The 12,975-nt window shown below is 45.9% G+C and overlaps 1 protein-coding gene across 3 annotated transcripts in view; it reads left to right on the top strand.

Annotated features, from left to right (window-relative positions):
* Positions 1–12,945, top strand: part of LOC306825013 (transcription factor SOX-6-like) — a 116,819-nt gene extending 103,874 nt beyond the window's left edge. For 2 of the 3 annotated variants that reach the window (XM_079345486.1, XM_079345487.1), the window contains exons 13-16: positions 1,445–1,553; positions 2,784–2,954; positions 5,575–5,788; positions 8,829–12,945. In XM_079345486.1, coding sequence (XP_079201612.1) covers positions 1,445–1,553; positions 2,784–2,954; positions 5,575–5,788; positions 8,829–9,177 — 843 coding nt within the window. In that variant the 3' untranslated portion in view covers positions 9,178–12,945. The remainder of the gene's footprint in view (positions 1–1,444; positions 1,554–2,783; positions 2,955–5,574; positions 5,789–8,828) is intronic. The other variant, XM_079345488.1, reaches the window with a different exon arrangement.
* Positions 12,946–12,975: the final 30 nt, after the last annotated feature.

The following is a 12,975-nucleotide window of genomic DNA, read 5'->3' as shown; positions in this document are numbered from 1 at the left end:
GCTGCGCCTCGGTTTTCCGTCCAGTCTCCTCCCATTCAGCCGGAGCTCTCTGACATCTCTAACCGGTTTGGAGTTTTTCAGGGGATTCTAATATCCCTGCAGATTATCGTGAGGCAACATGGAAAAGCTGCACGTTTAGCACCATTTTGAGAAGTTAGAACGTGATCTCTGTTAACCTGAGGCAGCGAACTTTGACTTGCAGACACCTGAACGCATCGTGGTGTGAGACGAGTGCTTTCCCAGGCTCTCGTTGAGCACCAGGGTTCATAAAAAGAAAGACTTCTCATCGCATCATTCTCGTCTCAGGATGAGTTTTCCATCCACTCTTCTTCCTTTTCTCTCTCTCTCTCTCTCTCTCTCTCTTCTGTCTCTCTCTCTCTCTCTTCTGTCTCTCTCTCTCTCTCTTCTGTCTCTCTCTCTCTTCTGTCTCTCTCTCTCTCTCTTCTGTCTCTCTCTCTCTTCTGTCTCTCTCTCTCTCTCTTCTGTCTCTCTCTCTTCTTCAGTCCTTTGTTAAGGCGGTTGCTTCCTGCGGTGAGCATGGCACTGCCCAGGCACATGTTCTGTGGTGGGCCTGATTACAGCCCTGCCGTAGTGCTGACATTGGCCCGCGCCGACTCCTCATCTATAAACACACACACACACTCACAAGAACACACACACACACACACACACACACACTCACATGAACACACACACACACACACACACCGGCCCCTAAGTTCCACCGACTCTGCCAGTCGCTACCCGCGGCATGACTTCACCCGGCAACCATTTCTTGCGTCAAACAAAATGCCTCTGTCACCAGAAAAAAGGAGGAGAGCAGAAAGAGGAGGGAGAGGAGCTGTGCGGAGGGCTTCGATGTTTTCCACCACAATCTGGGAGCGTGGTGGAGTAATTTTAGCCGGGCGGCCTCGAAGCAGGCGGCTGGTAGGAGAGAGAGTGGAGTGGCAGGCAGACACAGAATCAGAGAGGGAGCAGGACGAGGATGATGATGATGATGATGATGATGGGAGGGAGGAGAAGACTGATGGTCTTAAAGGAGAGACGACTTGTGTGCAAAATTGTCACGTAACAAATATCACATTGTGTTTATTTTAGACACTCTTAAAAAAAAAAAAAGCACGAGTGACGCTGCAGCCAAAACAAATAGTCACCGTGCTGTTTTTTTTTTTTTAGGGGGCTTTGCTGGACTTCCCTCCATGCCAACTCAAACCAGCAATTAGTTTTATTGTCACCACCATCAAAGTCGTCCCTACTGACCCAGTTTAACAGATGCCTGGCACACACACAGACTTGCTCCAGACATTAAGTAATAAGCAGTAAAAACTGAAGGAGATGTCTGTTTTGGCAGCTAACATCACATTTCTGCAGGCAGCATCATTTTCTCTTCTCGCTTGTGTTAACCTTTTTTTTTTTCTTCTTCTTTTTTTAAATCATGTTGCAGGAGCGGCTGCATTATGAGACGCTGAGCCAGCACCTGGGAAAGCTCGGGGAGGATGCTGGGAAGATGGTGCATCGAGTCATCGACCTGACGAGACCAGAGGATTTGGACGGTGAGCACCCGAGTCCTTCCTCTGCACGCTTTTCTGCCCTGAAACGTCTCCTCGTTTCTCCACTTGTTCTCTGCGTCATGTTGATATCAGCCAGATCAAGCTCTGCCTGCTGGGGTCACATGCTCTGTTACACGTCACAGCCATCACTTCCTGTTTGGTTCGCTTTCAAATCCCACACTGGGACGATACATGTGACGCCGCTGCAGATTCAGTGTGAAAGCACAACGAGCTTTTCCCTCCTCATTTCTGCTGACTGATGATCGGGGTGGTGAGGAGTGTGTGCCAGGCTTTGAGCGGTCACATCCTGGTCACCCCCCCCCCCCCCCCCCCCCCGCATCCCAAACAAGAAGAAGGCAAGAACATGCAGGTATTCAGCGAACACAAATATTTATTGTGCTCCTCCAGGAAGCGACACTGAAGGACACTAAACACAGTCTTCAATGTCAACACTTGACTGTCTCTGTTATTATTCCTGCCTGTAGATATGAAGAGTCTGAACCCTGCGTCTCGCTCACCTCGAGTCTCGTCCAGTGTGAGTAATGTGAACAAAAGCAGGAGACGACAGGAGCGCTACTGTCCTCATGTCTGACATGAACCGTTGAGCCTCTGCTCAGGTTTCCTGTCGATCAAGGCCAAAAGGCCAAACAAACGTTAAAGGCTTACACAGCGGGAAGTTAAGAGTCTCATTTAGCAGAAACTGAAAACGAGTGTCGGGAATCCTTACAGATTGTAAGGAGTCGTGGACGAAGCCTGAGTGATGTCATCTTTCCATCGTCAGGCTCAGCTGCAGTCATGCTTGATTCATGAACTTCATCAAATCAAAATGTTGAGAATTAAAAAAAAACAAAGCATGTACAGTGTGTGCAGATAAGGAAATGAATGAAGAAACAACAGTACATGTGTTACTGCATCAGGCTGTAAAGTCTGCAGGTCGGTGCAGACACTTCCTGTCTCTTCCAAACACACCTGTGGCTCATAAAGCAGCTCTGTTTACAGCAGCACAGTGCTCATTGTGGTGTGGTTTACAGTCCGAGCGCTGAGACACCAGCATGCTGACAATGGTGACTTCAGCTGTTTGCCTGTGTGTCTGTGAGGACTGCACATCCACTCAGGAGAAAACAAACAGGAAGCACTCCCTCCTCCACACGTGAAGGTCCATGCATGTAAAGAGTGAAGTGTGAGGGATGCATGCTGGTGAAGTAAGTAAAGTGTTTCCCCTGTGTCGCACAGGGAATAACATCACAGAGGCCCGAGTGTTCAGGGAGGCGCGGGGCAGGAACAGCGCCGAGCCGCACATCAAGCGGCCCATGAACGCCTTCATGGTGTGGGCCAAAGACGAGAGGAGGAAGATCCTGCAGACCTTCCCCGACATGCACAACTCCAACATCAGCAAGATCCTGGGTGAGACACAGAGCTGCATCTTACTGTCTACTAACATGACACTTTACCTCCACTTAATATTTACGTTCACAGATTCAACCAGTCTTTGTTTGTAGAGCGGTGATTCATAACGAGCGGTACCTCGAGAAACGTCCACAAAGACCCAGCGTCTGTCCATCCTGAGCTAAAAAAACCCCGTTCTTTTAAGAGGCAGAAATCAAGACTTAAAGTGCACCGGGCTGGAAAACAGGAGATAAGATGCAGGAACGGGAGTCAACGGGGTTTAGGCCGGCCGACCACCGACGAGCCCGAGGAAGAGTCTTTTCTGTATTTCCTCAAAGTCTTTTGTTTCTAAGAAGTTGGGGAAAGTTTCCCCCTCAATGATCCCACACTTTTTGAGATTCATCCAGAATGAAAAAAAATCAGAAGCGGCCTTTTTCTACAGAACTTTCTGGACTTTGTGTTCGTGGTCGACGTTCGTCAGGAGCTCAGGATTTGAGAACTGCTATTCAAACATGCTGAAGACGTTTTGGAGGTTTGGTTCATACTATAGTTGATAGTTGAATAGTCATAAGAACTCTCTGTGTGTTGTTCTTAAATGAGTCCATAAAGGCTGACAGGTATAAACGCAGAGCTCTTCTGCCTCCTTCTATTCAGCGCATCACAACGTTCACTGAGTTTCTCAGAAGCGCGCTGCCCCGCTATAAGAAAGACCAGTGTGTTTAAAAACCTGGAACACTTTGCACACAGACACTCCTCTGTGTCCGCCTGACCACTGTGATGGATGCATTCAGTTAAAAAGTCGGCGTGTTGACACTAACCTCCCCCGACACAGATAGCCATTCACACGGTGCCGAGCATGACGGGCGTCCATGAAATGTTCTTCAGACCTCCGCTGTCCCCCCGTGCAGCGAGCTCCATGTAAAAGCAACATTTACAAAATGCTGTTTCTGTGAAAAGGAAGTTTGACTGAGCGCCGATAAAGACGCGCTTGTGTTGGATGAAGCTCTCGAGATAATTCACGCGAAGCTTTCATGAAGACGGTCTGAGCGTCGTTCTTTGTAAACTGATAAAAAAAAGTCGTGTTTATGCTCAGATGTGAAGAATACGTTCATGCAATCTTTCCGAGCCTTTCACAGAAACGAACAGCAGGATTTTTTTAAGTGCACAATTGTGTTTGTGTAAATGCTCACATGTGTACGCTCCGTGCCCCTCCGACGTAATAACACAGCTGGACTCTGAGGAGTGGGCGGCAGGCTCAACAAAACCTCCCCTCTGTTTCCTGTGTCACAAAAGTGCACGTCCAAGTTTTTTGCGATAAACCTTGATAAACAGAGCGGCGAGGCGGAGTGTGTATAATCAGCTGTGAGAGCGCTCCACAGATGCGTTCCTGCGGTCCACTCGTGGAGAAGGTCCTCTCACACGAGTGAGCGCACAATGCGTCTTTCTTCTGCTGCCGAGAGGGCGCAGAGTGAGACCCTCCTCAGTCAGGGACGCCACAGCAGCGTCTGTTCACATGACAACACGGAGGAAACCAACTGTGATCACCACGCCGCTCTGTGGCTCTGTCTGATGACTGAACTCATGTGACAATGATGTGACAGCGCGTTTGACTGATTCAGAGGTCATTACATTTATTTTACCACAGACAGAGAAGCATTAGAGACACTTTCTAAATCTCCCTCAATTAAAAGAAAGCTCAAATTCAGTCTCTGTTTTTCTGCCTTTAAACTCGTGTCCTGACATGGCGATAAAAGATCACGCTATTCTCAGACCTTATACAAGCACATGTGTGGTTGAAACACGCAGACTGCAGCTGATGTAACGCCGGCCTTCGTCACGGAGCTGACTGACGTCTTCCTGCGTTAAGCATGTGAGGTGTATATTCACACGTTTATAAGACACATCAGCTGGATGTCTAACGGGTCGGCCTTCGTCCGTGATTTGCCCTTTTTGTTCTGACAGTGCTCTTTGAGTTCATACCATGGCCACACTCCTTCACCAAGCACTCAAACTCACAGGGGGAAATGAGCTGTGTCATCACTAATGAAGAAAGGAGAAGCTAATCATTCGCTCGCACAGCTTTTATTTTGGTTTTCATGCACCAAGACTCACTTTTTCCAGGGTACAATTTCACGTTTTAGAGTCTGTGCTAATGCCAGGCCGAGCGTTCATTTCCCCGCTCTACGCTTTGTTTGGAAAGTCTCCTTGAATAGAAGAAAAATATTGAGCCTACGGAACAATTAAAAAAAACACTCAGCCGAACGTCAGCAGTCTAAAACAAATCGGCCATTAAAGGTCACAGGCTCTAAAGTCTCTACTGTACGAATCAACACTACAGTGGTGAAGCCTTTAACCCTTTGATGACCGCCCTTCCATTTGCAGTGTTTAGCCATCCGGAGGGATTAGAAACTCTTTCTCTGCTTCTTGCAGGCAAATTTAAACAATGTCCGACACTAATCCATCCATGATGAATGACAAACGATCAAAGAGTTTGAAAACAGGCTGTGAGATCTCTGTTAGATGAAACATCCTTCAAACTTCCTTCATGTCATCGACGCTGCCAAAGAGACCAAACTGAGCTCTGAGAGATTTCTGATCGAATGTTTAAAAAAAGCTAACGCCCATCATTTGCTTTTAGGCTCTCGCTGGAAAGCCATGACCAACCAGGAGAAGCAGCCGTACTACGAGGAGCAGGCCCGCCTGAGCAAGATCCATCTGGAGAAATACCCCAACTACAAGTACAAACCGAGGCCGAAGAGGACCTGCATCATCGACGGCAAGAAGCTGCGGATCGGAGAGTACAAGCAGATGATGAGGTCACGACGTCAGGAGATGAGGCAGTTCTTTGTGGGGTGAGTTCAAGTGTGGACGCTAAGCTTGTCCTTGAACGACCAGAATACTTTCTATAAGTTCATATAAATTTGGTCAATTATATGTTTTCATTTTTTTATTTGAGCTGTTGGTTAAGAAAGGACGCTTCAGTCGTCGGAAATCCACTTAATCACAGTCTCACATTGAATAAACCAAACTCTTAAAGGTTTCAAAACATCTCCGAAAACACAATGAGTGATTTATGAAAAGGCGTTCTCCATGTTAAAAACACCTTTTATGAATAACAAGGTTTGATTTCACATCTTCGCCGTGCTCCTCTTTCTTTGACGCGTCGCACATTGTTTGAAAGAACTCTGAAGAGTGGGCAACCGCGCGTCGACAGCCGCGAGCCTTTGAGCGTCTAAAAAAGACCGATACATACCATGTTGCTCCCGTGGCCTTTCACTTTGTTGCGCTCCGTCACGAACACGGCTCGCACTCTCTCAACTCTGGCCTGAGCGCGGATGTTAGAGCGACGAGGAAACACAAGGGGGACAATGTGCGATCATCCAGCGTCTTTTGTTTTCACATAAAGCCGCTTTGCAGAAGTTTGTGGAGGAGTTTTGGACCAATCATCTTTTATTAGGCAACGACGGCCTGCGATACAGTTAAAGATCTAATCATCCATCCGTTAGCTATACCGCTTTTTCCGTTCGGGGTCGTGGAGACACCGGGTAACCCAACCAGCATGCCTTTGGACTGTGGGAGAGAAGCCGCGCATGCACGGGGAAAATGAGCGAACGCCACATAGAGAGGCTCCTCTCCGACGGGGATTCGAACCAGGAACGTCTTCACACAACAGCGCTAATAACCGCACCAGCAAGAAGTCCCAAAATCTAATCTAATATTTAGCAAGGACCTCTAGCAGGTAGCTCGTCTGTAGGTTTAAAGAAGTCCGAGGACAATAAATGCACCTCCTTCCTCTGTTCATGTATCTGCTCTATAAAAACAAGTGTAAGGGAGAAATGTTTTCTGGGACATTGATGTGAATTTTCAGTAACATCGCGGACTATGTGGCACAATAAGAAGTGTAAAATATTGTCTTATTGCAGTTTTACATGTGTACAAACATTAGCTTAATTTAGCTGATGTGTGCGAAGTAAATAAATGCAAGTAGCTCGTGGCCACTTTCATTTTTTTAAAGTAGCTCTCCGATGAAGATGAAGAAAGGTTGGAGACCCCTGATGGAAAGGAATAAGAAAAAAACGTGCATTGCAATACTCTTATTTATTTTTTTAAAAACGCCAGCAGGGGGCGCTATGAGCTTCTGGCTTCTCTTGTTTGACGCGAGTAGCTGAAGAATACGCACATGGCGGAGCAGCGGTGCGTTAAAGTGACAAAGTGTGTTTCAAAGTGTCGAGTGTCGAAGTGAAGCGAGAACGTAACGGACAAAACAAAAAAACATCGCAGCGCGAACAACTCAACCGACGTGATGCAGCGAATCACAAGTCAACTATTTACTTACAAGAAGCCCCCTCGGCTGTGTGTGTGTGTGTGTGTGTGTGTGTGTGTGTGTAGTCAGTGCAGCGAGGGGAAAAACAGTGGCATTGTCTTAATGGGAACCAGCTTTGGATGTGTTTAAAGCCATCACAGCAGCCTGCGTTTGAGATGGATTTACCAGAGGGGCTTTGAATAGGAGTGATTTTTAATGGCTTGTCATTTATTAAATTAGGACAATGGCGGGCGCTTGCGGGCACTGAAATTGGACACAGACAGACATGGTGGAATATGAAATGTAAGCAGATGTTTGAACCGGAGAACGAGCGAGGCAGACGTCACATGCTGAACGCCACATTTACTGCGTGTGGTCAAGCGGCGTACGAATCCCCCCGGCCTGGACTTTCAATCATCGCAACAATCAAACAGATTCCAGGAGCCAGCGAGCCCGTTCCTTACAGCTCCAGCGGTGCTGTTTTTAAAGTGCTTAATGTGAAAATGAGTGTGTCAGAGCGTCGGCAGTAATTGTTTCAGGAGACTGCGGAGGGAAAACTGTGGAGGTGAGAAACGTGACAGCAGTTTTGCTGCTTTATGTGGCTCATTTGAGGAGCCGGAGGGCCTTGTTTGAGTGATGTGCGTTTACCCTCATTCCATCTCAATCTCAACAGGTTATTTAGCCGCTGAGAGCTGGCAGGGAGATCCACGTCAGGACATGCCCGGCCACATGAAATGTGTTGCCGCTTTAACTGAAGTGGGCCGAGAATTAATGTTTCGTTTGAAGCGGGTTTGTTCAAAGGAGGATACGTAAATCAGTCCAGAGCAGATCTCTGTAACCAAATCAGACCATTTCTCTGTTACAGAACCATTTTGATCCAGACATAAATATGAAACGACATTAGCTCCTCCTCCCTCTCCTCCAGTTTTAGTGATGATTGGTTGACGCATTGAGAGTTTCGATGAGTGTGTTTGGAAATGTGAATCTCGAAAGGTTGGAGCATGTTTGGTTTTGGTCTGGATTACGATAAAACATCCTTTCTTTGACAGAGACAGCGATGAAGACGAGATGAGTGATTCAGGTTATTTGGTTTTGTGTAAAAGTAGATCAGATTATTATCGGCGTAGCAGTGATAAGAGACATCCGGAAAGCAGGAAGTGTCCCCATTGTTGCTTTTAAGTGACATAACTCTAAAGGCCTTTACACTAAACACACTGAAACATTAAAAAGAAAACCGCAGACAGTATGTTTGGACACAAACAGAATATCGAACCTGTTCTGAAAAATAAAGGAATGAGCTGTTCAAACCAAATCTGTATTTATCTACATTTCTATTCCTGCTGTAAACATGATACTGTGGGACCTCTATGGGGACTCCTTCGCTTTTTCACCCAGCCTCAAGTGGACATTCAAGGAACTGCAGCTTAATTATTGAACTCCGAAGGTTGGCGCCTGGTTGTAATGTAAAGTCCACATTTAGAGTGACATCAGTCTGAGGTCGTCCTTTCAGCTCTGCAGACCAATCACAGCATTATTACCCATCATTAAACGGCATCATTACATTGGCTGCTTTCCTTCTTCTTTCTCAGGCCTCAGCCTACGATGCCTCTCAGCAGCAGCCCGGGCGGCGTAGGAGTCTACCCAGGCGCCATTACCATGGCAACGACAGCCACCCAATCGCCACACCTGACCTCAGACTGCTCCAGCAACTCCGCCAGCCCCGAACCCGCCATCCCCGTCATCCAGAGCACGTACGGGGTGGTGAAGTCCGAGCCCGGCGCCGGCGGCGGCAGCAACGGAGGCGGCGTGCTGGATCATCTGCCCAGCGATCCCACCAACGGAGACGACGACATGGACATGTACGAGGACTTTGAGGACGAACCCAAGTCAGACTATAGCAGTGACCACGAGACGCGGGAGGCCGTGAGTGCCAACTGAGCGTACTGTTGTAAAAAAAAAAAAAAAGAAGAAAAAAAACAAAAGAGGAAAAAAAAAAAAAAAAAAAACTCCTGTTAAACTCAGAGACACTTTTTAAAAAAGACAGTTTATTACAAAGACCTCCAGGCAGACGTTCAGGACGTGTCTCGTCACGAGCCTGCCCGGACAGGACATGCTCAGTAAGGTCTTAAACAGCGTGGCGATGGACGGACGTTTGATCAAGAGGGCTGACGTGGAAAAAAAATGTGACACGGAGAAAATAAGCAGAACAGACTTTGAAGACGATGAACTTCGGCTCCCTTCACTTTGACAATCTTAAAACAGGAGCGAGGAAGAGGAAGACAAAAGAGAGAGAGAGGAGGGATGAAGGCGTGCGTCGCTGCGTGGATCGGGAGAGAGATGGTCTTCAACAGCTATTTGGTCTTAAATGTTTAAGGAGTGCTTTTGTTACGTCTTGACTTTTTTTTCGTGGGTTTTTATTTTTCCTCCTCGTCTTTCGTTCCGTCGACTCTCTCCGACACGTTGTACAAACTCTGGACTGTCGGAACTTGAAAATTTGAAAAGTTTTAATATAAATCCTAGCTATTGTAATCTTATAGTCTTACTTTTGTTTCTTACCAATACAGTGCATCGACATCTTTTCTTTCTGACAAACATGCTTATATTACATAACTGTGTTTTTTTTTTTTTTTTAATATCCCAGCTCAGGTATGATGTGCCAGCTTGTGAATGTTTTTTTTTTTGTCATTTTCATACAAAAGGAGTGTTAGGACTGTTTAGACTGTCGATGAAATAAAGGGAGCAAAATCCCTTATATACCATTATTATTATTATTATTATTATTATTATTATTATTATGATGATTGTTATTGAGTGAGTGAGCACCCAGGCTTTGTACAGATTAACTTCAAATGTGCCAAACCTACATTCACATTCACTCGGGATGTTGTAGTCTTAACTTCCAATGCTGCAGAAAGTCTTACACAATCAGCTTCTTTTTTTTTTTTTTTTTCTTCAACCTGGTGACACGAGTTTGTTCTTCTGGCAGAGCTCAGGGAGGTTGTGTCTTCATCGTACACACACACACACACACACACACCCATCCAGCTTTGAGGTGTAGTCAGACGAGCATCAGCTTCATTCTTCACGCTGCTCCGGTGCTTTCATGAAACCCCCGTCGTTCCCCGAGGCCACACACTGCGCTACTAAAGTCTTACATTAGACTTCAGAGTTGAGTCTCTTTTCCTGTGATGACGAGTGCCGTCACGTTGACCTCTACGTTTCTATGAACGTCTTTATCCCGGGATAACAACCGTGGTTTCTCCTGATAAGTTCAGGCCTCTGGATCTGGAGAAAACGACAAACAGTACGTCGTCATCGCAGGGAAAGATAGAGTCCTGAGAAGTCTTAAAAAGTCAAAACATTAGATCTGTTAGTTCAGCGTTAAAGGAAAAGGTATGAGCAGCCCCTACTGTAGGAGGAGAGTTTCTAATTCTGGATCCCTTCACTGTATTTTAATTTGTTTCCAATCAGTACTGAAGTGTACGACATGTTCATATTTTCTACGAGTCTGTTCATTTTTGTAAATGTCTTTGAAGCATAACGGGGGGGGGGGGGGGGGGGGAATACAGCAAACAGGATTTATAGAAGTTGGGTTTGATAGGTCCCTGATTTCAAGTTTTTCTACACTGCATGTATATTTTGAAGACGAGTAAATTATTAAGAGACGAATGGAAGAAAAGATAATCGTGCATAATTCTCCTTCAGCCTCTCAGTCAGAGCACACGCAGGTTTGTTTCCACAGCGAGACGTTCCTCTTTACGGCGGTCGGCACCACGCTGGACGCGCTACCCCCCCCCCCCCCTTTTTTTTTCCCCCTCCGGTGTCACGTTTTTTTGTTTTTTTTCTAAAGATGCGTCATATTTTCTCTTTGTCTCTTTTTTTTTTTTCTCACTGATCTGCATTTTCTACGCGTTTCTATTTTCACCACCTGTGACCTCTGGGTGGTTTTTTTTTCGCTGTGGCTTTTTTTTTTTTGAATCATTTTTTTCAAACTCCTGATTTCTCTTCATGGTTGTTTTGACTTGCTTCACAAGCTGGGACTGAACATTTGGTTTTGCTTGCATCACCTGGAGAAAAGCAAAAAAAAAAAAAAAAGGCTTCATGCATAGACATTTCTGTGAGTGTCACACACATCCTAAGCACTGGATATAAATTCTTTGTTTGTTTTTTTTTTTTAGTATTAACTAATGTGAAGTTGTTGTTTGATTTATAAAATGATAATCTAGATCAGTCAAATGTTTGGACTCTATAGGAAGCTGCTTCCAACACGTAAATTGCCATTTCTTTTTTAGAAACACTTCATTTATTTGTATTTTTTTTGGGGGGGGGGTGGGGAGGGGGGGTTGTTGCCGCAGCTCTCGTGCCGCCTGACGGGGGTCACATCACCTCTGATCTCGTTGAAAAAAAAGGTAACCTCATGCTCTCGTCAGCTGTGACCTGCAGGAAGCAGAAACACACACGCCTCCTGGTCACGCTCACATTTTTTGTGATGAGTATTGTATTTGAAATTCAATTGTGCGTTTTAACATTTCATTGTATTTATTAGCCAGCTTTGGCTCTAAAAAGTGTCAGTACAACTTGGTGAGAAAGACAATCAAAAAAAAAAAAATAAAGAAATAAATCCAAAGTAAAGACTTGAGAGTTTCTTCACACGTTTGTTTGTCCTTCATCTTTTCCTTTGACTCTTGTCAGAACACTTGAATACTTTTTTTTCTGAAGAACGTCACTTGTGCTGATTGTGTTGTGCTTGTGAAAGCTCGGAGCAGCAGTTACAGGTAGTGCCGCATGATTTTTTATTTCCATCGCCCTCACCAGCGCTCCGACTTTCCAGGGATCTAATAATTTCCAACACAAGGCTTTCTGTTTCCAACGTCGAGCTGTTCCACTCCGTCTTTATATTTTTGGTGGCCCATTACAGTAAATGTGGCCTATTGTTCCACTGTGCGTGCGTGTGTGCGTGAGGAAACGCCACACATTCTCACTGCACTGTGGTGTGTTCGCCGCGGCGCCGGTGTTCGCTGCAGCCAATCCCAGATTGTCAGAGAGAGAAACAGAGAGCTCAGCCACATGCGGCCACATCATAAATCTAATTGTAATTCCCAAATCAACTGTAGCGTCACCCTGCGAGGGGCGCCGCAGAGTTTATCACACACTCCTTTATGTGCACGCGCGCGTACGTGTGTGTGTGTGTGTGTGTGTGTGTGCGATTCAACAGTTTTTTGCTTGGGAGGGGTGTTTGAATCATACTTGTGCTGTTGCCACGTTAATCTCGTTAAATAAGTCATCATAATTTACACTTCCTGTTTCCTCTCTGCTCGATGAACACTCGGCTGTTTGCGCGTTGACAGATTGTTTCTGTGTGTGTGTGTGTGTGTGTGTTTGTTGACGTGAGCGAGCGCAAAGCTTTCAGCGACTTTGCGAAGAAGCCCGGTGTAGTTCATTACTGTGCAGTCACTCGCAGTGTTAGAGTGGGAAACACACACACACACACACACACACACACACACACACACACACACGGTCATGTATGCAGACTTCATCCATCTCAGAAGGAAAACTGACGTAGTCCACAATGTTCCCCTCCGGTCTGCAGGACTTCCTCGCTGCTGAAGCTGCTCAGAACGTCAAGCAGAGTGAAGTGAAGCAATTTAAAGGTGACATCGAACTTCTCCATGTTTTCACACTCACGTCTCTGTAATCTGTCAGTAACAACCTCCAGTTATGAGAATGAGTCCA

The sequence above is a fragment of the Symphodus melops genome (genome assembly GCF_947650265.1).
Source record: "Symphodus melops genome assembly, chromosome: 6".
NCBI classification, from domain to species: domain Eukaryota; kingdom Metazoa; phylum Chordata; class Actinopteri; order Labriformes; family Labridae; genus Symphodus; species Symphodus melops.
Note: the sequence above shows the minus strand (reverse complement) of the source record. Positions and strands in the feature narration are given on the sequence as shown.